The sequence below is a fragment of the Hyaena hyaena genome, unplaced genomic scaffold (genome assembly GCF_003009895.1).
Source record: "Hyaena hyaena isolate Hyena2069 unplaced genomic scaffold, ASM300989v1 scaffold_67, whole genome shotgun sequence".
NCBI lineage: Eukaryota > Metazoa > Chordata > Mammalia > Carnivora > Hyaenidae > Hyaena > Hyaena hyaena.
Genome location: NW_024080699.1, coordinates 2743126 through 2769433, shown reverse-complemented (window position 1 = coordinate 2769433; position 26308 = coordinate 2743126). Strand labels below are relative to the sequence as shown.

The 26308-nt window shown below is 39.5% G+C and overlaps 1 protein-coding gene across 1 annotated transcript in view; it reads left to right on the top strand.

Annotated features, from left to right (window-relative positions):
* The window catches only part of RPS6KA5 (ribosomal protein S6 kinase A5), a 179614-nt gene that overhangs the window by 31586 nt on the left and 121720 nt on the right, over positions 1 to 26308 (top strand). Inside the window, exon 2 of the mRNA XM_039232507.1 lies at positions 18683 to 18754. Coding sequence (XP_039088438.1) covers positions 18683 to 18754 — 72 coding nt within the window. The remainder of the gene's footprint in view (positions 1 to 18682; positions 18755 to 26308) is intronic.

Below are 26308 nucleotides of genomic sequence, written 5' to 3'. Positions count from 1 at the left end.
CAACATGATACAACCAACCTGTGTACCACAGAAAACATGCTGTTTTCTCAGAAGAGGATTCACGGTCCTTGAGTGATATGTATTCTTCTCCTTGTAAGTTATACACTACGATATAAAGTCAATACATCATATATGTTACATGATAAAGGAACAAGAGAGGGAAGAGAACAAAGGTATTTATTTTACACACGCATGCGCACACTCACACACGCAGAGAAACATATCAATAACAAAGTAAGGAAAAGAGTACCCATGACAGTTGTAGTCTTCATTTCTGTAACTGGTCACGTGGTGCTTTCACAGTCCTTCAGGAATGTCCCAGAAAGGAGCTGTGGTATTGTAACTGTTCAGGTGTCCAGGTGTGGCTGCATGTTGTAACCCATCTGTAACTAGGCCTAGGTCTTGTCTCTTCCGTCTATCGATCTTAGGGAATTCCACATAAGGCCATAGCTACAGGCTGAGAGAATGAAGGTAGTGTGGCAAGAGTGGGGACCATGGGCATTTGGGCCTTTTGTTCACATAACGTGTCTGCTCTCAGGGCCTGCTCAGCCCCAAGCTCATGTTACCGCTTCCATTTGACGATGGAGGCTCCTGTCCGAGGAGGTGTAAACACCTGACTTTATGGAGAGCAGTTTGCTTTACTCCGAGTCCGCCGATGGAATATTAGTCTTATCCAAAACACCCTCATGGAAACACCCAGGATACTGTTTGGCCACGTTTCGGGGCACTGTGTAGTTCAGCCAAGTTGACACATGAAATTAACCATCACAAGGAACATCAGATAGTTGACAGATCAGAATGGGAACCACAGATTAAAGTATTTAATCAGCATTAGATTCTCTGAATTTGATAACTACACTGATGTTACTTAAAAGCATTTTTAGGAAATGCATACTGAAATATTAAGGGGTGAAGATGCATGTTATATGCAAACCACTGTGAATAGATAAGAAGTAAGTCACGTGTGGAAGTGTGTGCATACATGTGAGTGTACGAATAGGAGAGAAGTGTGGCAGAATGTTAAACATTGGTGATTCTGAATATGAGAGTTGTCCCTTATTTTTGCAGCTTTAGATTTTGAAATCATTTTAAAACGAAATAAATTTAAATGACCAGGGAGCACTATAATAGCATTTAAGAGGCGTAAAAGATCTGTAACGTTTTAACTGGCATCACTGTGCTGATACCCTTGTCACAAAATCAGAAGCATTAATTGCTTGACTTGGTTTCAGGGGAATGTGTTACATGCCTCATGTGTGAAATAAAAGGAGGGGACAGCATGGGAACACGGTCCTCTAGAGCTCTAGTGCCTGCCCGTAAGCCCTTCCAGAACACTCCTTGACCTTTTCTTCTGAATTGAAGACTTGGTGGGGTACCGGGGAGACTCAGTTGGTTAAGCTTTGACTCTTGATTTCAGCTCTGGTAGTGATCTCACAGTTTATGAGTTCGAGCCCCGCGTTGGTCACTGTGCTGATGATAGGGAGCCTGGAGTGCTCCCTCCCTCTTTCAAAATAAATAAATAAACTTTAACAAATAAAAACTAAAAATAATAAAGTAAATTGAAGACTTGATGTCAGAGGATGGTTGCTGTAGAGAGGACAGTTAAAACTGAGATAGGAGAAGAAGGACCGGATAAGACTGGATGAGTTTTGTTTGTCTGGTCCCCAGTGTTCACAAGCATTAAGTTAGGCAGTTCATTCACTATGAGTCCAAGTTGGCGTTTTTTGAAAGTAGAACCTTTCTTGAAAAGCCAGTTGGCAGTAGCCCTTCTGGAAGTTTACAGCCACAGGCACATATTACTGCAAACTGATTTGATTCAAGGCTGCTACATTTAAGTGCTAATAGAAACTAAATTGGCACTATTAGCAGCATGTCCTCTGGAAAATAGAAAAAGGAAAGGGTGTTGATAAAGTACTTTCTCACAATAGAATCGAGTGTAGAGGCAACAATAGAATTGCAGTGGAAAAATGAGGTTATGGCTTAGGAGGAACAAAGTGCTGCTCTATTTTCTTACATCGAATTGAAATCTGACTCTTGGGAATATTACTTTGGACTATTTGAAAACTACTTTATATCTTGTGTGGAAGGTACATTTTAAAATGTGTCAACAAATGCCAAAATGATTTTGGTAGCATTTTGGAATCTGGGGTGTTTACCTTGCTATAATGGCTTAAATTTTTATCATTTGTAAGTTATCTAGTTTTTTGCTTACCCAAATACTGCCACATGACTTCCATTGCAAATGAAGGTGTACTTTAAGAATAAGGAAAGCTAGCTCAGAACCTGGAGCCTGTTTCAGATTCTGTGTCTCTCTCTCTCTCTCTCTGACCCTTCCCTGCTCATGCTGTCTCTCTCTCAGAAATAAATAAAACATAAAAAAAAAAAAAATAAGGAAAGCTGTGTGGAATGTCAGTAAAGTGCTTGTGTTGTTTGTCTATCCAGATTCAAGTTTAAAGCACAGTTGTTTTTAAATTGTCAAATAGCTGATGATTGATAAATTAACACTAAGTGATAAACTAACACTGAGGGAGCTTACTTTTGAAAATAAATCTTCTAGGGGCCCCTGGATGACTCAGTCAGTTAAGTGTCTGACTTTGGCTCAGGTCATGATTTCATGGTTCATGGGTTCCAGTCCTGCGTCAGGCTCTGTGCTGACAGCTCAGAGCTTGAAGCCTGCTTCAGATTCTGTGTCTCCCTTTCTCTCTGTCCCTCTCCTGTTCATGCTCTCTCTTTCTCTCTTGTATATAAATAAACATTAAAAAAACTTTAAAAATAAGTCTTCTAAAAACTTCATGCAATCCTTTTGATGTGCTATATTCCCTAAATTATCTTTCTCTTCACATTTTTCTATGTATTAAATTCAGTCCTGTGACATGGCCAGGAAATGAAGTATTCAAGTTGACTGTTCTTTTAAAGCTGTATGTTTTATAATATTTGTGAATCTCCAAATCCTCTTACTCCAGTAAAATTCGTGACTGTCTATTGGTCATCTTCATTTGGAAATCCCACAGACATTTCACATGCTTATTTCTAATTCACAAAGTTTATGTTCACCAAACCTATAGACACCCCCCCACATCTGCCTATTAAAAATGTTTAAAATCACATGCTAGTATAGCAAGGGCAGAAAAGCTTGTAACATTTAAGAATAATGCATTAAGGGGTACCTGGGTGGCTTAGTCGGTCAAGCGTCCAACTTTCGCTTAGGTCATGATCTCGCGGTTCGTGGGTTCGAGCCCCGCGTCGGGCTCTGTGCTGACTGCCAGCTCAGAGCCTGGAGCCTGTTTCAGTCTGTGACTCCCTCTCTCTCTGACCCTCCCATGCTCACGCGGTCTCTCTCTCTCTCTCTCTCCTAGAAATAGATAAAACATTTAAAAAAAAAAGAATAATGCATTAATAAATAATCTATTTTTATAAAATTGATGAACAAGTTGTTTGGATGGTATAGTGTAAGAGGTACCAAAAAGGTGTGTGTTTTGAAAAATAAGCCTTAGAAGCTTTATATTGCTACTGGGAAATATGTGCCTTTTCTGAAAAGAGGCATTACTTTTGATAAATAGATACATGTGCAAAACAATTACCAAGTACATGTCAAGAAAATTCTTGTTGAATTGGAAAATCTCATCTGTATAACATTCGTGTTTCAAAAATATTTTCAGGGGAAAAGCCCCAAAAAACAAAAAACATTTGTAGCTCTCATATTTTTGTATCGAGGTGTATCTTACATACTAGAATTCACTCTTCCTGGCCTACAGTTCCGAGTTTTAACAAGTGAATACAGTTCATGTACAGCATTTTGAAATTGTATCTTTTATTTCGAGTACTTAGTGATTTCATGGTTTTTGACCGATTATCCTATTTTTTTAATTTTTAAATTTATTTTTGAGAGTCAGAGACAGCGTGAACAGGGGAGGGTCAGAGAGAGAGGCAGATACAGAATCCGAAGACAGACTCCAGTCTCTGAGCTGGCTGTCAGCACAGAACCCGATGTGGGGCTCGAACCCAGGAACCGTGAGATCCTGACCTGAGCCGAAGTTGGACGCTTAACTGACTGAGCCACCCAAGTGCCCCAGATTATCCTTTTGAATTGAAGGGATTGTACTATAGCTATTCACAATTTCATAATTCTGGTCATTTCCAGTGGTTTCATTTTGTGCTTAGGAGTATGAATACATACCACACTCAGGGATTTACTTCTCTTTTCCTGATTTCCGCGCCTTGTGTAGCCTCTATCGTTTCTGGTATCAACCTGTGCGGGCTTTGCTGTCTTCCGTGTGAATTCCTTTCTAACTCATTTTCCACTGAGTTGCCACTGAGCAGCTGCCCCTGCTGCTGGCCTTTCTAAGGCGCAGAATCGATTGTCCTAATTTTCCGCCTAAAATCTCTTATTGGCTCCTGTTGCCTTTAGAACAAAATACATACCTTTTCCAACCAGAGTCTTTCACCAGCCGGTTCCTGCCTGAGTCTGGCCGTGCCTTCTTGCCCTTTCCTTCTTCTGCATTTGCCTGTCCGCACTACCTGCTGATTCCCGTGTTCTCTGCCATCGTGGTGCCTCTGTGTGTTTTCTTCGGCCGCACAGGCCTTTTTTCGCACCAGTGCCTACCTTCCCCAGACCTTCAGACGCGCTGAGATGTCCTGTCGGCGTTCCGCGGCCTCGCGCCGCTGTCGCAGCGTGTGTGCCTGGGGCTTCCTCGCGGCCCGCGCGCCTCCGCTGGCCCCAGCGCTGCCCGGCATCAGGGAGGGTGGCCGCTCCGGGTTGCCTCCGGTGTGCGCGATACTCGATACAAGTAAGCGTGCAGGATGTTGGTCACGTAGTGGACTGTGTAGTGACACGCAGGGTACGATGACTCCAGAAAACCTGCACTGTGGGTGGGGAGGAGGGAAATGTGTTACCACGGCAGTGGGCACCAGGATTCGTTGTGTGGAGGGAGCTGCCCTGCGGGCGGGCCTTGCCTTGACCTCCAGCTCACTTGGGGGGTAGTATGGGTGTTAGCTAGGGCTGAGAGGTCAGAAGCAGAGGAAGCTGCTTGACAGGAAACAAGGGGACAGATTTGTTGGGTTTGCTCCCCAGAGGGAAAGAGAGAGAAAAGGAGGAAAGTCGGAAAAGCCTTGCAGGCCAGGGAGTAGGTGAGGTAGAGACCCCGTCCCTCCAAGGCTGGAAGAGGGTGAGAAATTAAGACTGTGCCTCCTTCCACTTCCCCTCTCATTGCTGCCCTGTGTGCCAGTTCTCTGCCTTTCTCCAGAAACCTCCACCGAAACCTCTCATCCTAGGGGATGCTTTCAGGATGTGTTTGGGTTTTGCTACTGTCTTTTATAGAAATCAGGGGAGGAGCCCCTGTCACGTAGGGATGGGTGCAGTGCGGAGCAGAGATACCCGAACACCTTGGAGGGTGCTGCGGGAATCCGCTCTCCTGGGAATTGATAGAAGTCTTGGGGGAGGGGGAGGCTTTGAACTAGCCCAGGCTCTGCTGATGTGAGTCCCTTTGGTCTAGATTATTGGGCTGGCAAGCCCCAGCCAGTAACTAGGATACATACGTGAGAAGAAACTGGAAATGAAATGTATAAGATGAGAGTAGCTAGTATTAGGATGGTGGGGTTATAATCGCCGCTGCCTCTGAGACTTTCTCTGTTATAGTTCATGATAAAAGAAAAGTGCTAAACAGAGGGAAATGTCTACAATATCGTGCTGTGATCTTATTCTCCCCAGTACTTGAAAATTGGAGGTCAGTGTTGAGTTCTTTAACATCGAAGGTGCTAGAAAGGGGAAGGTGAAACTAATTATTGAGGAATAGGGAATTTGAGCCAGGACTGAAACTCCTTTCTTTACCAAAAACAGGAACTTTTTTTTATTAACTTGTTAGGGTTTGTCCCTACACCCCCCCCCTTTTTTTTGATTGATGAGATAGTGTCTCCAAGAGGAAAACAAACCTGTTAAGTGCCTGAAAGTTGGATAAGCTCTTGTGTAGACAAGAGTAGTGTTTAAGCTTTCTAAGTTGGTGTTCTGTAGGTCACAGATTTATAAGTTACGGCTTAATTATTTCGGTTTCAGCTGCGACAGGCTGTTTCCTTACTTCCTGTTGCATTTGCAGCTAATCTCACAATGCTGCTTTCTGTAACTGTTCTTCTTTTCTTCCAAGATGAACAAAGTCACAAAACCATTGAGAAGGTCATGGTACACTGCTGTGTTGTCTTGTAGTTACTGCTGTTATTGAAGTATTCCTTGATAGAGACAAATAGGATTCGAGGCTGGATCATTCTGTCATTTGTGTCTTCTCCTCGTGCTTGGATTTCACATATGTAGCTATAATTATAATCTCAAAAGACTGATATATCAACCCACATGACACTTTACCAATTTAAAGCAGGAAACACAAACAACTACATGAAACACTTGTGTTTGCTTGATTAGTGCATGTTTTCCTTTTGGGCAAGGGTATCATGTTAAAATCGGGCTGCTTGCGGAGTAGGGAATTAGAAAGAAGGGAATTGGCTGTGTACTCCACCAGTGAAAGGCTTAGGAGCATAATATGGCCATCTCCAGGACAGGCGTGTTGCTTTCTAGGGGACCTGGTGTTTGAAGCTAGTGATCAGGTGTCCCCTGGAAAGTGCTAGAAATGCATTACCCCATTTGGCATTTTGTTTTTTAGTTTTCATTTTTTTTCCCATCTATCTTTTGTTGTCCATTCTTTTTTTTTTTTTTTTAATATTTTTATTTATTTCTAGGAGAGAGAGAGAGACAGCGTGAGCAGGGGAGGGTCAGAGAGAGAGGGAGTCACAGACTGAAACAGGCTCCAGGCTCTGAGCTGGCAGTCAGCACAGAGCCCGACGCGGGGCTCGAACCCACGAACCGCGAGATCATGACCCAAGCGAAAGTCGGACGCTTAACCGACTAAGCCACCCAGGCGCCCCTTGTTGTCCATTCTTTAAATATTTTAGTTCTTTTGATAGTTTCAACAGTTCGATTCTAGGCTTATCGTGCTTTTTGTCTCATAAGGTGACTTTTCATAGATCTCTTTTCATCTCCCTGTACATGTTGGCCAAGCTGATTTCTTAGGCATTTTACTCTTGCTTCAATGGGCTGCTTCTCTGGTACTCTCTCCAGGATGAGAAAGGCCATGTATAATCTTTTTTTTCCATCCTTAACAGCCTTATTCTTCCTCTGTCTTTTAATCCTTCTCTCTAACTGTTTTTGTCCTAGATCCCATCATTTATCACTTCCTGAAGGATCTGCTCTCTGTCCACGGGGCTTCTCTCTCATCTGACTGCTATATTTCATGTAATTCTTTCCCATTCTCACTCTGTTCCTTCCTTTCATATCCTTAAATCGAATTCTCTGTTTCTGTTGTTTTTGAGGTTGTTGTCTTATTTGTCCATCCCCATCCATATACCCTGACCTCCCAGCCTAGACTTGAGGATAAAACTACGACTCAGGAACAGCCAACTGGAAGAGATCTCAGGGTGTGGTACTGATAGTGGGGGAGCAGGAGGGGAAAGTGGAACTTCGATGCCCTGTCAGGGAGCACCGCCATCGTAGAGCCTCTGTGTGCACACTGACCTGAAGCTCTCAGACCAGTGTTCACGGGTTTTTCTGGAGATTTCATAATGTAGGGATGACTGGTCAAATCATTGGCCATAGGTGATTAACTTAGTCCCTAGCCCTTCTCTCTTCCCTGGAGGAGGCAGAGGAGGGTGGGGCTGAAAGTCCTAGTTCTTTCGCAAAATGAGCCCCCAACCTGAAGTTCTCTAGGGCCCTTGGCCCCGAGTCATTTTAACATACAAAGACACTCTTACCACTCTAGAAATTCCTAAACTTCTAGAAGCTGTGTGCTGGGAACCTTGACAAAGACCAAATCTATATTTCCAATTGTACCACCCTTTGACTTCCTCGATAATAAGAGTTGGGTTTTTGTTTTTGTTTTTACTTTTTCCTGGCATTCTTTCTTTGGATTCTGTATACTGTTCATTTTTTCACCTTTTGTCTGGCTCTTCTTCTTCCTGCATCCTAACTCCTGGTTGTCAGCAAAACTCGCCCTACTTTCTGTGTGGTCTCCAGAGGACTTTCTTCTTCAAGTGTTTGCTCCTCTCCTAGTAACTGGTTTTCCCTCTACCCTTCTAAGTTCTCTGGGGCTTCTGGAACAAAAGACAGATTAATAAGAGAAGAGCATACAAATTTATGTAAAAAGTTTTATGTGACATGGGAGCCTTCATAAAGAAGTTAAGATGCAGGAGGCATAAACCTGAGCATAATCGTGTTAGATGTGATGGAGTCGAAAGTTGTAGAAAAGCTGTTAAGAGAGGACAAAGGTATGAGGCAAGTGTAGTAACAAGAGAAACCTAGCAAGGCCTGTTTGTTCATACTCCTCCCTGTGTCCCTTATCTACAGAGATAGGGATGTGCCTGGGTGGTGCAGTCAGTTAAGCCACTGACACTTGATCTCGGCTCAGGTCGTGATCTCATTGTTTATGAGTTCAAGCCCTACAACGGGCTCTGCTCTGATGGCGTGGAGCCTGCTTGGAAGTCTTCTCTCTCTCCTTCTCTCTCTGCCCCTCTTCACGCTGTGTGCACGTGCTCTCTCTCTCTCAAAATAAGTAAATAAACTAAAACATGTTTTTTTATAAAAAACAATAAAAAAAGAGATAGAAATGTTCCTTTCTCCAGGTATAGGGAGGGTGCATCTCACAGAGAGTTTTAGGACTTGCTTCGGGAGAAGGTCAGAAACTCCTTCCTGTACCTGTTGCTTTCTCAGATTGCTTCAATTTAAAATAGCCACCATGCCAGGGTGTTGTGTTTGGTGGGTGAGCGGCATGCTCTGAATCCCGTCAGCGTGCTGTCTCTGCCAAACTTCAGTTCCTTGTCTAGAACTGTCTACACGGCAGCCTTTTCAGAATGCCTAGCCATCCCTCCAAAATCAGTGTTGAAACCCCAGAACTTCCCCTTTCAACCTTCCCGTTCAACTTCCCCTTTCCGCAAAATTCGTTAGTAACGCTACCATTCACCAGACTTTCATTTCTTGTACTTTAGATATGGGGCCAGTGTGGGGAGGAAAAAGGAACAAAGTTCCATTTATTTATTTTTGAAAGTGGGGACCCTGTCCCGTCTGCTTTTGTGGTCTCAGCACCCAGTCAGGTGTTCAAATGTTCCTTGAACCTAATGTAGCAGTTCATTAGGTTCATCCGTTCCTCGTTCCTCTGGTTTCTGCTCAGACCAGCATCCTGTTGGCACACATCTGGTTTACTGGAGTCACCTCCCCACCTTTTAGCTTTAGTCTTTCCTTGCCTCTTTCCACATGTCAGACTACTGCCAAAGCAATTTTCTAAAACCTTACTTTCATCTTGTCAAGAGCCATTATTGTTTATGGATTTGATTGAAACCAGTCTGGCATTTCTAAGTTTTGAATCCGCTAGTTTCCAGCACTTATTTGATGTGATGTTTTTACTGTTTTTTTTTCCCCCACAGAAGCCCCTCATAGCTATTTAGAACAATCCTCTTCTTAGTCTGTGCTAGGAAAAGACCTATTCCTACTCATGCTTTTCCTCCTGATATTCTTCTAGCCCAGAATTCCCTAGCTGATCTCTTATTTTCAAATCATGTACTTCCTAAAGACCTAACAGCTGGTTCATGTGTCAGTAGGTACTCAGTGAATATTTGTTAAATGAGTAAATGAGAACTTGTATTCTCGATGAGCATTTTTAAGTAGCTTTACATGATAATGATACCCCCCCAATGTCCATAGACTGCATAATCCTTTCTAATAAATTACATTTCTTGTGGCTTACTGCAAATTTAATAAATGATTAATCCATTGAATAAAATGATATATGAGTACCTCACTCATGTACTAACAACTTACTCATGTACTTGAAAGGGCTTCAAAAGCATTATTCTTCTTCTTCTACTTTAATTGTAAAAGTGCTTTAAAGTAAGCCTTTTCTTAGCTTTAACACAAGTGAATTCTTGGATCTAATCAAATGATTTCGGCACATGCTCTGAGCAATTACATTTGTGCAGCTTAGCAGAAACTATGGCAACAGAGAGAAAAATGTGTTTTTCTTGATTGTTTTCCTCCATGAGATTGGGAAGTTCCAACTTAAACATCTCAAGTTAAAAGAAATGGTCATAGATAATATGCATTACAAATTACTTTTGGTGGAATTGCCTAGAAAGTTGGGTTTAGAAGCCATTTATCAGTCATAAGTTTATGGCTCAAATCCTGGAAGAATGTGCCAAGGATTACAATGGTAATCTTTGCTGGGAATATGGGAGATTTTCAAGGTCTACTTTAGGCCTATTTATATTGTCTTTTTTTTTTAAGCCCCAAAGCAGGATTATTTTATAATAGAACAAACAACAAAGCTGTTTAAATTTGGGAGAAAAGACAGTTATCTGGTTTGTCTAAATTTATTATTTAAAAAACTACATCAGTCGTACTTTCCTACACCAGGCACATAACCGTATTATTATACAAAGAACCAAAGGAATTCAATTGTAGTGTAAAAAACCAAGTGCTTTATATTCATTGTGTAAGACAAGATTTTTCCTTTAAGAGCTACTAATAATTTAGACTGTTTTCTAAAGGGAATTAATTAAACAACTGAAATTCGTTTGAGTTTTTGGCAAGCCTTTTTTATTTTTAATTTTTTTTAATTTTAATTTTAATTTTTTAATATTTTTATTTATTTCTAGGAGAGAGAGAGACAGCCTGAGCAGGGGAGGGTCAGAGAGAGAGGAGTCACAGACTGAAACAGGCTCCAGGCTCTGAGCTGGCAGTCAGCACAGAGCCCAACGCAGGGCTCGAACCCACGAACCGCGAGATCATGACCTAAGCGAAAGTCGGACGCTTAACCAACTAAGCCACCCAGGCGCCCCTGGCAAACCTTTTTTAAAGATCCCTTGACTTCTTGTAAAGGAACTCGTGAAATTCGCCCTTAAAAGTGATTTCCTAACCAGAAAATATGCATTAGAGGATAATAACACTAACGAAGAAGTGAAAGATTTTCAGTGGGGTTGTTTCTAATATTTTAATAAGAAAACATTGGTGAAAATTGCTTTATGAAAGCATTGTCTTTTCTAAATGAATAAATTGAGTAATGCATTAACTAAAAAAAAAAAAACAAAAAACAACCCAAATTCCTTTTTATGAGAAGAGACTGTCTAAGCTGATTAACAGTAGAGATAGGCCTAAAGTAGACGTGAAAGGTTTAAAAATATTTTCTTTGTTTTAGTCCACACACTTACTAATATTTAACAGCTCACGAGGTAGGCATCCATATAGCTGCCAGACGCACATAACTGACCTGGTTGTACTATTATGTTCTAATTAGTAGCTTATGTAGCAACTAAATAGTTTGTTGATATTCTTTGTTACTTTATATATTTGTGAAGAGTTTTCATAAGGCATTCTTTCTGTGGGAAGGAGTTAATCCTTTTAGTTAGGATTTAGGAGCTAGGGGTAAGGTTTTGGTTCCAGTAAGTTATTATAGCCAGAAATCCAGAAATGCCCAGCCTCTGCCCAGCCAATCTACTCTTACCCTTTGGGAGTCATGAGGGGACAGTCTGCAAAGAACAGTAGCCAATGGGACTCAGAGTGCCACATTAATGAAGGCTATGTAAACTTTCAGCACATCAGTGTAGAAGTCTCCTTAAAAGTGGCCTTTGTGCAAGTAATTTGGGCTTAAGGTCTATGTCAGGACTCCTGCTTCCCTCCCAACCTCATCCAATCACTAATTATCCAATTACATCCAATCAGCATGTTGAGGTGAGTGTTAGGTTTCCAGAGGAAGGGCACCTAGGTGGCTCAGTCTTTGAGCATAGGACTCTTGATTTTGGCTCAGGTTATGATCCCAGGGTCATGTGATTGAGTCCCATGTAAGGCTCCACACAGTGTGGAGCCTGCTTAAGATTCTCTCTTTCTCTCTCTCTCTCTCTTTCCCCACCCTTTCCCTTTCTCTCTCTCTCTAAAAAAAAAAAAACAAAAAAACAGATTGGAGGGGAGAACAAACTAGTAAGTGAACCAAGTCCCAAAAGAACCTCTGAATCTGCTTATTTGACTGTTGTATACAGTAGTCCCTCCCCTTATCCACGGGAGATAGATTCCAAGACTCCCAGGGGATGCCTGAAGCCACAGAGAGTACCAAACCCTCTATATACTCTGCATTCTCCCATACATACCTACCTATAATAAAATTTAATTTATAAATGAAGCACGGTAAGAGATTAACAACAATACTTAATAATCAGGACAGTTAATATACTGTAATAAAAGTTGCGTGAATATGGTCACTCTCTCAAACTGTCGTACTGAACTGTATCCACCCTTCTTCTCGTGATGATGTGAGATCATAAAATGCCCTGAGATGAAGAGCTGAGTGAGGTGAATGACGGAGGCATTGTAGTTCACTGTTAGGCTACTGCCAACCTTCTGAGGATACGTCAGAAGGAGGATCATCTGCTCCTGGCCCGTGGTAAACTGTGGGTAACTGAAACCACAGCAGGTGAAACTGTGGATGAGGGGACTGCTGCATAGTGACGGAGAAGTGCAAGAGAATGGCCACTGGGGGCCCCAGGAGTCCAGGCCAGGCCAGGAGTTCGAGGCAATAAAACCGACCTTGTGCGGAGACTGTTGCTTTAACACAGTGACCCCACCTACTGTTAACTATGCTCAGTCAGGATTTTGGATTCTTGAATAATCAGATTAGTAACTGCTCTTACCTGTGGGGAGGACTAGACAGGGGGTGGCCAGAGGCTTGCCTGGCACCGGGGAAAGGAGCTGCAGCAACAGTAAAGCGCCATTTACTTTCAAGTAGGAAAAACACCAGACAGTTCTGTCTCTCAGTTTCTAAAGGCTAATCTCTGGAACAGTCTGGCCCCAGGCATGGAGTAGCTCCTGATCAGCCTACATTTTGGACTTTACTAAGGCATGGAATGACTCAGAAATGCAGATTTCTGTAACTGGCTGATGTTTACTTTACCTCCAGGGTGAAATACAATGTGTAAATATTTGAAGTCTTGTTCTAATAAATGTTGGTATTGTTGCTGGCAAGTTGGAGCTCTTGATCTTAGGTTAACAATTTAATTAAGAGAAATATGGTTTATTTTTAGACTTTCATGTTCAAAGGCTTCCAAATAATGACAATAGTGTAGAAATGAGAACGATTTAGACACCTAGACTCACATGCCCGGATATGTGTTTGTCGGTTCTTAGGATTCTATATAGTATCATTATTTACCATTTGTTTTTATGTGTTTTATTGTGAACACAAGGAAAAGAAGTCTTTATAACTGATAAATTCTCCCCCATGCCTAAATATTGATAGAGCTTCCTATTAATTTGCTTCCATATGTCTGATTACTTACTTTGCCTAACAGATGTCATGTAAAAGAATTATATAGATATTAAGTTCAAGATCCCTGAGTTGGGCTTATATCAAATCACCTCTTTTATTTTATTTTACTCTTTGAAGTTAACCTGCTAGGAGAGTAGTTAAAGTAGAAACTACAATTGTAGGGAAGGAGAACCTTCCCTTCTTTTCTTCTAGGTTCTTTAGAAGTTCTTCTGGGTTCTTCTAGGCCCAATAATTAAATTGATATAACACAAGTTAACAGGAGAAAAAAAAACGTTTAATTTTGTATGTACAACAGAGCCTATAGAAATAGGAGACTCAGAGAAGTGACCCAAGCAGGTAGCTTTGTGAAGAATTGACAAAAGGGTTTAGGCTTGGGGTAGCAAATTAGTGAGGAAGTAACAAAGTTTGTTGATACAGCTTTCTTGGCCCTAAATCCCCTATTTCTGGTAATCAGGATGCCTTCTACCCTCCTGGTACACGGTGGGTACCTTTGAAATGAGAGATTTATTTCCTGCTTTCAGAGTAGACTGAGCAGGTCACTGTCCTTTCACTGGCTGTGTCTTAAGGAACTTTAATTCTAAAGAATCAGAGTGCCAGAGTGGCGTATTTGGAGGTGGTGTATTCTGCTCCCCTTCATGATGTTGACTGTAATGAAGGAAGACCTTTGTTTCGCATAATTTCAGAAAAGACCCTCTACTGGAGAATTCCATTGCAGAAAACAGCTGTAAAACCTAGAGTTAATATAAAAAACAACTATTTCAGGCACTGGAGAGCGAACAGAAGCTGATAGACTCTACTGGGGAGTACACAGTTGGAGGAGGGACGGAAGGGAGCTATAAGAAGTAACTTTGCCTTTTCACTGATTTTAGCTTCAGGCTAAGTACAGTCTGTACTCTGGGGACTCCGATGGAAAAACAGTAGTCTCTTTGGCCAGGGAGACTAGAAAACTGAAACCAGAGAACCTTGATCACAGAAGATTGGGGAGAAATCCCAGAAAAAGAAGAGCCAGAGGAGGGGGAGTCCTTACATTTTGTGAGCACACATCTCTGACTCCCCTCTGAGCCATGTGTGAGTGCAGTGGGCTCAGAACAGCTCAGGTAAAGACAAAAAATCTGAACTGGACTGAAGCTGCCTCCTAAGAAAAATAGTTTACAGTTCAGAAAGCCAACCCAAGACACTTGCTGGCTAAACAAAAGAAGACAACTGTCCCTGGAGAAAAAAAATAGCAGTCTCTAGTCTCCACACATTAACATTTCTACAGTCCATAATTACCCCATATGTGGAGAATCAAGAAAATGGAACATATTGGAAGAGGAAGAAAATCAGTTGAGTCCTACCCTGAGATGAATGAGATATTGGCCGTACCGGACAAGAGTTTTAAAGCAGCTGTTATAATACCCTCAGTGAAATAAAATGGCATACTCTCTGTGAGTAAAAAAACAAGACCTCCTATCAGGAAAAAAGAAACAATGAAAAAGAACCAAATGGAAGTTCTAGAGTTGAAAAATACAATATTTGAATTAAAAATTCAGGAGCTGGATTTCACGTTGAATAGAGGTACAGAATGAAAAGTACATGAACTTTGAAGATAGAGCAATAGAAATTAAAGAACAGAGAGAAAACATTGGGGGGGGGGGATGAACAGAGTCTCAGGGATTTTTGAAGTTGAATCAAATGATTTAACATAGATGTAATTGAAATTTCAGAAAAGAGAGAATGGGATAGAAAAAAATCTTTTGGAAAACTAAAGCTGAAATTCCCCACATTTGATGAAAAACGAAAACTTAGAGATACAAGATGCTTAGTGAATGCCAGGCTGACTGAACCCAAAGAAGTCCACATCAATACACATCATGGCAAAACTTTCAAAAGCAAATGTGGAAAGCAGGAGAAACCGGATACACTGAAATTACTGACTTCACCTGGGAAACTGTGGAGGCCAAAAGATAATGGAAGATCATGTTTATATTAAGTGCTGGAAGAAGGGGGGGGTGGGGGGAAAGCCTGTCAGCCCAGAATTCTTTATCAAAGGAAAATATCCTTCAAAACTGAAGAGGATTCCAGATTTAGTTAATGGTGACAGTGACAAAACCTGTGAATAGACTGAAAAGCACTGATGTATATGCTTTAAAAGGGTGAATTTTATGGAATGTGAATATCTCAATAAAAAGATTTGATTGTAGGTAAGAAAGACTCTTTCAGATAAAAGAAAACTTGGAGAATTCTGCGCTACAAGAAATGGCAAAGGAAGTTCTTCAAGGCTGAAGAAAATACCAGATGAAATTTTGGATCTTTGGAAAAGATAAGAAAGATCATCAAAAATGATAAATATCTATAGAAATATGGACGTCTTTCTCCTTCCTGTTGCTTTCTTTATAAATTATATAAAGAAAACTTATAGCATTGTCTTGCGCATAATCGCATATATAGCAGATGTTAACTCCATTTAATATATATCAATATTCCATAAAGAACGATATAAAGTTTCTGTATTTTTAGGTAAATGGAACAGTATTAATTATAAGAAGACTGTGGGTAATTAAAGATATACTGTATTCCTTAGGGCAACAACTACGCTAATAATGTAAAGAAGTAAAGCTCATATGCCACTGTGAAAATTGAAATGAAATTCTAAAGACGATTTAAATGTTTTGTTGTTGTTTTTAAGTCAGGAAAGTAGGAATAAAGGAACAAACAATAGAAAAAACAAGTTAAGGGGTGCCTGGCTGGCTCATTTGGAAGAGCATGTGACTCTTGATCTTGGGGTTGTGAGTTTGAGCCCCATGTTAGGTGTAGAGATTACTTAAATAAATAAAACTTAAAAAATAAAAGAAGGAAAAAGCAAGTTAAAAACAAGTAATAAAACGGTACACCCAAATCCAGCCATCTCAACGATGTCATTAAATTGTTAGTAGATTAAGTTCAGTGGGTATAGGATTTGGTTTGCAAAATTAAAAAGTTCTAGAGATCTGTTACAAACACAGTATAAACTCTAAGATCTCTGCCAGCTCTAAAATTTGTTTAAAAGTATTAACTCTTTATAAACATATTCTGGGGGTGCCTGGGTGGCTCAGTCAATTAATCATCCGGCTTCGGCTCAGGTCATGATCTCACGGTTCGTGGGTTCAAGCCCCGCGTCGGGCTCTGTGCTGACAGCTAGCTCAGAGCCTGGAGCCTGTTTCAGATTCTGTATCTCCCCTGCTTATGCTGTCTCTCTCTCTCTAAGAAATAAATAAAACATTAAAAAAATTAAAAAAAGAAAAAACAAACACAATACATGTAATTAACACCACTGTATTGTACACTAAAAATGGTTAAGGTGGTAAATTTTATGTGATTTGACCACAATTAAAATATTTATTTATGCATTTAAACTTTGGAAGGACATTGAAGTCACTTTTCCCCCTGAAACTTTTGATTCTAGAGGTTTGTAGTTGCGTCTGATTTGCTAGAAGTTGGAGGCCCAGAGCATTACTTATTTGCAAACACTTATAATGATGCTCAGTGGCATACCACAAGCTCTGTATAACTTTAACTCCTTGTATCACAATACATCCCTATGAGGTAGGTATTATTTTATTTTCTGCCATTTTATTATGGACATTTTCAAATATACAGAGAATTTGGAAGAACTACATCACTGTCTAGATTCTATAATTAACATTTTATCATGTTTGCTTTATTGCATATCTATCCATACCTATATTCACCCATTAATCCATCTTATTTAAGCATTTCAAAGCAAATTGCAGACATCAGTATGCTTTGAGGGTAGGTATTTTTATTATCTTCATTTTATACTAGAAGGGACCCGAGACACAGAGGAGTTAATTTGTTCAAGGTCACATGGCTTTTAAGTGGTAGAAATAGAATTTAGCTTAGACCCCCCCTTAACCACATCTACAGAATGCTGGTTGACATAATATTAATAGGTATTAGTAGGTATTATCATAAAAATAATTTTGTGATCCAATAAGTTTGACAAATACAGTATCTCAGTTTTAGATTCACATGCAAATTTCCATGGTATAGAATCTATGAAATTCAGTAGTAAAGAAACTTGATTAACTCTGATTAAGCCGATCATTCAGGTTTATTTGACTTGAAAGCATCTCCTCCTCCACCCCCCAAAGTAACACCTATTAACATCTTGTAGGATAGGGCCAGAATCAGTGGAATATATTTTGGAAAATGCTTATTTATAAGATAACCTATTTTTGTTTAGACAGAATATGGTATTCTTTCATTAAAAAATATTTTAAATATTTTTAATGATTTAAAATCATTTAAATCATTTAAAATATTTTAAAAGTATTTATTTTAGAGAGACAGAGCATGAGCAGAGGAAGGGCAGAGAGAGAGGGAACACAGAATCTGAAGCAGGTTCCAGGCTCTGAGCTGTCAGCACAGAGTCCGATGTGGGATTTTAACCCACAAACCGTGAGATCATGACCTGAGCTGAAGTCGGATGCTTAACTGACTGGGCCACCCAGGCACCCCCAGAATATGTTTATATAGAGTTAATACACAAATTTTAGAGCTGGCAGAGATCTTAGAGTTTATTCAAACCAGTGATTTCTTTTCAGAGATGAGGGAACTGAGACGCAGGGTGATCAAGTGACTAATGCAGGCTAAATCATGCAGGTGGAATCTTGGGCAGGTGCCTAGTGGTAGAAATGGGAGTAGAAGCTGGCGTAGAAGCTGGAGATGGATGGCATTTAGTCAATAGTCAGTAAATATTTAGTAAAGTAATGAGTACGTTGTCCAAATCTGTCTAGTTTTCTTTGCACTGCATATCTAGCTACATAGTAGATTTTGTGTTTATTTTCAGATTATATTGATCAGTAGAGAGTCTATTAACACTTTATTTTTATGTACAAATGATAAATAGCTAACTAAATTCTCAAAAAGTTTTCTTGTAGGGATGCCTGATTGGCTCAGTCAGTTAAGTGGGTGACTCTTGATTTCGGCTCAGGTCATGATCTCATGATTCATGAGTTCAAGCTCCACACTGGGCTCGGTGCTCATAACGCAGAACCTGCTTTGGATACTCTGCATTCCTTCCTCTGCCCTTTCCCCACCTGTGCTCTCTCTCTCTCTCTCTCTCTCTCTCTCTCTCTCTAATAAATACATGTTAAAAGTTTTCCTGTAATATATAACATACAGAAAAGTACACAAAACATAGCTGTATAGTTTAACATATAATTATAAAGTGAACCCTGGCTTAACCACTCAAGTCAAGTGATAAAATACTGCTGGTATTTCAGAAGCCTCCATGGACCCCCTCCTGTTGCTCATCCCCTTAATTATTTTTTTTCTCTTTCTTTTTTTTTTTTTAGCTAATTTAACAGGACATGCAGAGAAGGTGGGAATTGAAAATTTTGAGCTCCTCAAGGTCCTAGGAACTGGAGGTAAGTCTTAAAATTTTTTTTTAGCTGAAAAAAGCATTTGTTATTCCTATGACAAAGGATTGGTGTCTTCAATATAGAAATCAGTTAAAAATTTAAAAGCATAAGGAATCCAGTGGGAAAACTGTCAAAGAACACAAACAAATGATTCATAGACAAAATACAAAAGGGAAAATTTGGAAGAATTGGCAGGGATTTAGGAAAACCAATTTCTTTTACCATGCTGTCGGGAATATAAATTAGTTCAATCTTTACATAGGATACAATACTAAAATCCCTAACATTTATAGAGAGCTTGTTACTTGCCAAGTACTCTGTGAAATACTTCATGCTGATTAACTCATTCAGTCCTCACTCCATTTTATTCATATCCAGTGGTCACCATTTTTAGTAATGAAAACCTCAAGACTCTTTAGAAACCTAACAAAAGTCAGGTTTGAGTTTGGTTAAATTGGACATGAATCTTTATGTTCTGTACTCTGTATAATAGGACTGAAATGATCTGTTTTTAACGTTTTTGAAAATTCTCCATAATGTAAGAGCTTAATAAGCTTAAGAAAAGGCTACAGAAGAGAGTGTGCAATATACCATTCCTGTATGAAGCAACGTCTACACGCGCATTTGACCCTGAACAATGCAGGGGGTTATGGCACCAACCCCTGCACTGTTGGAAATCTGTGGGTAACTTCTGATTCCCCCAATACTTAACTACTAATACAGCCTACTGTTTACTGGAAACCTTACTGATAGCATAAGCAGTTGATTAACACATAGTTTGTATGTTACATGTATTACATACTGTATTCTTACACTAAAGAAAGCTAGAGACAAGGAAATGTTATTAAGAAAGTCATAAGAAATAGAAAATATGTCTGTAGTACTGTACTGTAATGATTCCCTCAAAAATTACATGTATAAGTGGACTCGTGCAGTTCAAAACTCTGTTGTTCAAGGGTCAACAGTATATATGCATATAGAAAATTCTCTGGAATATACACCAAAATAACAGTAGTTGTCCCAGATGGTAGGATTTTAGACGATCTTGGTTTTCTGCTTTATACTTTTCTGTGCCTCCTGAATTTTTGCTGCTGCTGTTTGATGCTCAAGAGTCAGGGCCTCTTAGATGGACAGCCTGTGTGGGTGCAGAGACCCCAACACTCAGAAGAGCCCCATGTTAGGCTTAATGCTCTGCTTTCACTGTCTTGAGATTCTAAGTAATTCATGAACAGAGCACCCCACGTTGTCATTTTGCAATAGGCCTGCCAGTTACTCAGCTGATGTCTTCAGCTCTCTCTCTGAGATGTGTTGCTCCACAGGTATGCCGCTGTGAGAACTCATTTTCCATCTTTAAGGTCGGGGTGAAAAGGAGGATTTTAATTATTTTTCCAGTCTCAACAGGCCCTATTGTCTCTTTCCTGGAAGGGGAGGGAGAGCCTCAGAGAACAGACCATTTTTCTTCTCCACTAAAGTTTAGCTTCACACTCTCAGTGGCCTGTATGCCTTCCTAGATTCCCAGCCTCTGACCGGACAGGTCGTTGCTGTCTGTGGGAGAGCATCTGCCCATAGCTTCCCAAGTGCCAAGCCTTTTAGCAGGAGAGAAGTCTTTTCTCTTGGGCTTCCAGATCCGTCCCAGCCACTGCCCTCACGTACCATGTATGTAATTTGTCTGTAGGTCGTTTGGTGTTGAGCCGTCATGCCTAGGGCCTTGCCATATAAGCTCTTCATGATTTTCCTGAGTAGTTCAGCATATCGTGTAAAGCCTGCCTTTACAGCTGCCAGCGAGGAAGCCCTATAATTTATTTTCATCAGCTAAGTGTTTTTATTGTCAGGAAGAGTATAGTATAACTGTCAACTTGGGAGAGTGTGCCGTGCATTCTCTCCATCCAATCAGTTGTAAAGATGTATTTTTAAAACAAACTAGCCTCACCCTACCATATCATTAAGAAATCACGCCTTCAAAATATCAAAATAATGTCTTTTATTCTTACATTCATTTCCTCTTTCAAAGGCAGTATCTCCTCGAAGGAGAAGGAGGGTCACAACTGTATGGCGACTGAATTTCCTTCGAAATAGTGTTTGTGCCATTTTGTCAAAGGCTGTTTCAGGTCAATTTATGTTCTAGCCACAGAATTTGTTTTATCTGCATGTTTTTTATTCTAATAGCTTTATTGTAATATAATCACATGCCTTACAGTCCACCTTTTAAAGGGTACAAATCAGTGGTTTTAGTGTATTTACAGAGCTGTGCATCCACCACCCCAGCCAACCTTAGAATATTTTACCTCAGAAAGAAACTCTGAACGCTTTGTCTGTTATTTCCCAGACTCACTATCCTCCCAGCCTTAAACAGCCAGTGACCCACTGTCTGTACCTTTATATTTGCCTATTCTGGACATTTCATGTAATTGAATCACATAATTTGTAGTCTTTCGTGTCTGGCTTCTTACAGTTAGCATACTGTTTTCTAGATTCATCTGTGTTGTAGCATGCACCTATATTTCTTTCCTTTTCATGGCTTTATAATATCCCACTCTAAGAATATACCACATTTTGTTTATCCATCCATTCATCCATCAGTGGGACTTGTGGATCATTTCTGCCTTTTGGCTATTGTGAACAATGCTGCTGTGAGCATTCATGTATACGTTTTTGTGTGAACATGTGTTTTAAATCCTCTTGGGCATATACTTAGCAGTGGATTGCTATTTCACATGATAATTCTATGTTTAATTTCTTGAGGAACTACCAGACTGTTTTCTAAAATGGCTGCATCATTGTACATTCCCACCATTTTACATCCCACCAGCAGTGTATGAGGGTTTCAATGTCTCCACCACCTTATCAACACTTGTAGCTGTTCTTTTAGAAAATAAGTTGTGAAAATCAGACTAAGATCATGTTTTATTCCAGGTATGGTCAAAGCCAGAAAACTTTTATTTAATATTAATAGATAACCTCTCTCAAGCAAAATAGATATGGAGTCTACAGATCTCCTCAAGCCACTATTAAAATGTAATATTAATTAATTAAGTTTCATCACTGAATTTTATAGCTATGAAACAAAAGCTATGAAACTAATTCTGTTCCTTGATCTGTCAATTTTATATTTGGCAGTATATTCCAAATACATAAGTAGAAATAGAAAGGCAGTTTATGTTCTCTTTCTGATAAGATGACAGCTTGCATATCTTGGAAAATCTTCCTCATTTTTAAACCCCTGAAGTGCTGGATAAAAAAAAACCTCTAAAGAAAGTCTACTAAATGGTATAGGTCAGCTTCTAAGAAGAAGAAAAATCCTTGGAATCCAAAAAGAAAACAGAACAGGAATCTAGAGAATAAATAAGTCCGTCGAAGGCAAATGTCATTCTGGGGAAATGTACCAGTAAATTGTGAGCTGGTTCCTTGGATTTATCATGTCCATGCTTGGCATGAGAGACATCGTCTAAGGCTCCTGAGAGGTAGAAAAGGCTACTGTTTAGCAAACCACTAAATAAGAAGAAAAATCCAGTCTGCAAAGGGAGATGCAGAGGAAATTTTTCTGCCTCAGCATTGGCTCTGGGTGAAGGGGAAAAATAAATAAATAATAGCATTCCCTGAGCATTCACAACATAAGCCAGCCATCAGGTATTCAGGTTTGCAGCTGGAATTTGTACACATTTGTGTAACCTCAAAGAACAAAAAATAGGTAGGAATTTCATTTACAGTACTACTGAGTTGGTAGTATTGCCAGGTGCCTAGGAAAAGCAAATATAAATCCTCTTTGAAAGAATAAGCTGTTACTGAGACCATAAAGAAGTACTGAAGAAAGTTTTACAGACAGGGTCTTAATATCAATGATCACAACATCCAAGAAGCAAGTCACCATGAGTGAAAGAAGTGGAAACAACAAATAGCAAAATTAGACCTGTAGAGTCTGTTGGAATTATTAGGTCTGAAATATGATGTAAATGTTTATATGGTCTTTAAAATTAAACAGGGCTTTGATGGTGATGTGAAGGAAAAAAGTATGCTACAAAATGACGGGACAGATTTGAAAGAGAGCCAATAGTAGTTCTAGAAGTGAGAAAATAATTCAGATTATAAACTCAGTAGATGGTTTAGTAGCAGATGAGATGTAGCTAAAGAGAATTAACAAATTGAGAGATGGATTTGAGGAAAATATGCAGAATATAAAATGGAGAAAAATGAGATGGGATTTATAAAAGAGAGATTAAGGGTCACCTGGGTGGCTCAGTTGGTTGAGTGTGTGACTTCAGCTCAGGTCATGATCTGAACCCTGCATCAGGCTTGCTGCTGTCAGTGCGGAGCCCGCTTTGGATCTTCTCTCACCCTCTCTCTGCTCCTCCGCTGCTGTGCTGCCTCAGAAATAAATAAATATTAAAAAAAAAACACTTTAAAAGATTAAGACATAGAGAACAGACAGAAGGTACAGGTTTGTCTAATCAGAATCCTAGTTGAGAATTTACTAAGATTGATTAAACATGTGAATTCACAGATTGAAGAAGCAAAACATATTCCAAGCAGACAAGTAGACAGAAATTCTCACATGAATACATCATAGAGAAAGTGATAAGCACCAGAGACAGAGAAATACCCTAAAAGCAGCCAGAGAGAAAAGACTTATTTATGAAGGAATAATGATCAGATAAACAGATGACTTTTCAACAGCTGCCATGAAAACTAAGGGAGAATAGAAGAATATCTGCAGAATGCCCAGAGAAAAGAACTCCGTTTAGAATTGTATACCCAACAAAACTATTTTTCAGAAGCAAGAGCAAAATAGGCATTTTCAGACAGACAAAAGCTGAGTGTGTTTTCCACCAACACGTCTTCATTAAAAGAATTTCTAAAAGCCCTAGTTGTAGGGAAAAAGGAATCTCAGGAGAGTTTCTGAGATGCACAAAGGATTGGATCTGAAGAAAATCTAAACAACCATAGCTATAGTGTTGAAATTGTGGGGTTAAAATAAGAAAACTGAATCACTGGACAAAAATAGCATACAGTTTGGGAGGTGATAGGAGTTAGTGTTCTGAGGTAGTATTTCTCAAACTTTAACATGCTCATAAATCTTACAATGTGTAAATTTCCAAGCTGTTTAAAAAAGACTAGTCAACCTTAATATTCTTTAACTGTTAAGGAAATTAGTAAGCAAAAGTCTTCCTGCTAGAACAATAGTTGATACTTTTTTAAGAGTGAGTTCTGCCTGGGGCGCCTGAGTGGCTTCATAGTTTAAGTGTCGGACTTCGACTCGGGTCATGATCTCACGGTCCTGAGTTCGAGCCCCGCGTCTGGCTCTGTACTGACAACTCAGAGCCTAGAGCCTGCTTCATATTCTTTGTCTCTTCTCTCTGCCCCTCCCCTGCTCATGCTCTATCTCTTTGTCTCTCAAAAATAAATAAACATTAGGCTACCTGGGTGGCTCAGTCAGTTAAGCGTCTGACTTCGGCTCAGGTCATGATCTCACAGTTCGTGGGTTTGAGTCCTGCCTCGGACTCTGTGCTGACAGCTGGCTCAGAGCCTGGAGCCTGCTTTGGAATCTGTATCTCCCTCTCTTGGACCCTCCCCTGCTCATGCTGCCTCTCTCTCTCAGAAATAAATAAAACATTAAAAAAATTAAAAAAAAAAAACGTGAAAAAAATGTAAAAAAAATGAATGAGTTCTACCAGATATTCAAGATATAGATCATTCCAGTCTTTCACAAACTCTTTCAGAGGATAGAAAAGTGGGATTTTTTTTCAGCTTATTGTATGAGGTATGGCTTTGATTTCAAAAACCACAAAGAGAATATGAGGAAGGAAAATGAAAAGCCAGCTTCATACATGTGAGATTTTTAATATTGAATTTATTAAAATCAAGCCTGGTGTATATTTTCTTTCAACACAGTTAATACTTTGTCCTATTATCTACTTCAACTTTTTGAGTCGTGTGATCACAGGTCCTTAAGATAGGTCTGCAAAGGTGAGGGAAGAGTTTATCAGTAATGTTTTACTTGGGCATTTTCATTTCATGCTTTTTCGTTGTTGTATACTTGGTCTGTTAGCTGTGGATACTGCTTTTCCTTTTTGTCAGCTGACAGTATGCTTGCTCTGAGGAGAAGATGGAATAACTAAGGTGTCATTATAGGTATTTCTGTATTTAAAATCAGATTTTTGATGACTAAATGGAGTAGGTGGAAACTTTTCTTATAAGTATAATGAAATCTCAATTTTTATTCAGAAATTTCACCACTAATCTTTCACTTTTATTACCTTTTTAAGATAAGTTTTTCCAGCACTACTTAGAATAATAGAAAAGCCTCATCAGATGTCTTTATGTGTCAAGCCAGGTTTTCTTTGGAAGTGAAACTGAAAATTCTTCTGATGAATTAATTTTTATGTATTTTGAACTATATAAAATATCTTGAAGTTATTTCTTAACTGGTCTGCTTTTCTGCAAGTTCTCTATTCTGTGTTATGCATTTTACCTGTATTCTGTTATAAATGGTATGCATCCTCATTAAAATTCAACATTACTTCGCTGTTCTCCTATTTCAGAATTTATACTGCCTTCCCCCCCGCCCCGTCCCCCCAGTTAATTACTTCAAATACAAATCCTTTTGCCTCGCTTTCAGACTTAGCTTTGTTTTCTCCTGTCTTTTTTGTCCAGTAACCCTGATATTCCACCTACTTTTCTAGTCTGGTTAGTTTTCTTTTACCCCCTCCATCTGGGCATCCTTTCCCATATTCTAATGCTCTGTCTTGTCTTAGTCCCATAATCTTAGTGCCCCTCTTCTCTTCTGCCTGTCCAGATTCTGCCCAGATCGCTTCATTCTCTGAATTGGGGCACTGAAAGTCCTTTGCAGAGAACATAGTTCTGAGTGGTTTTCTGAATTTTCCTTCATATCTGCTATTTCTCTTCTAGATTGTAAGCTCTTAAGATCATCCTTACAGATTTGTCCAACTCTGTAGCCCTGTCCCATCTCTATAGCTCATAACAGTGTGAGATGATAATGATCTAACAAGTTTATAATTCATGATCTTGTCTCCAGCATGATTTTTCGGATTGATACTTCCAGTCCAGAAAATAGCTTTTGCTCATCTTTTAGAATTACACTTGACTCTTGACCAATTTGGGAGTTAGGGGCATCAACCCTCTGCCTAGTTGAAAATCCATCCACAACTTTTGACCCACCAAAAATTTAACTACTAATACCATCCTGTTGACTGGGAACCTTACTGATAACATAAATAATCAATTAACACATATTTTGTGTGTTATATGTATTATATACTGTGTATTTAACAATAAAGCCAGAGAAAATATTAAGAAAACCATAAGGAAGAGAAGATGCTTTTACAGTATTGTACTATATTTATTTTATTTTACTGAAAAATTTTTTTAAATATAATTTATTGTCAAATTGTTTTCTATACAACACCCCGTGCTCATCCCAAGAAGTGTCCTCCTCAATGCCCATCATGCACTTTCCCCTCTCCCCACCCCCCATCAGCCCTCTGTTTGTTCTCAGTATTTAAGAGTTTCTTATGGTTTGCCACCCTCCCTCTCTGTAACTTTTTT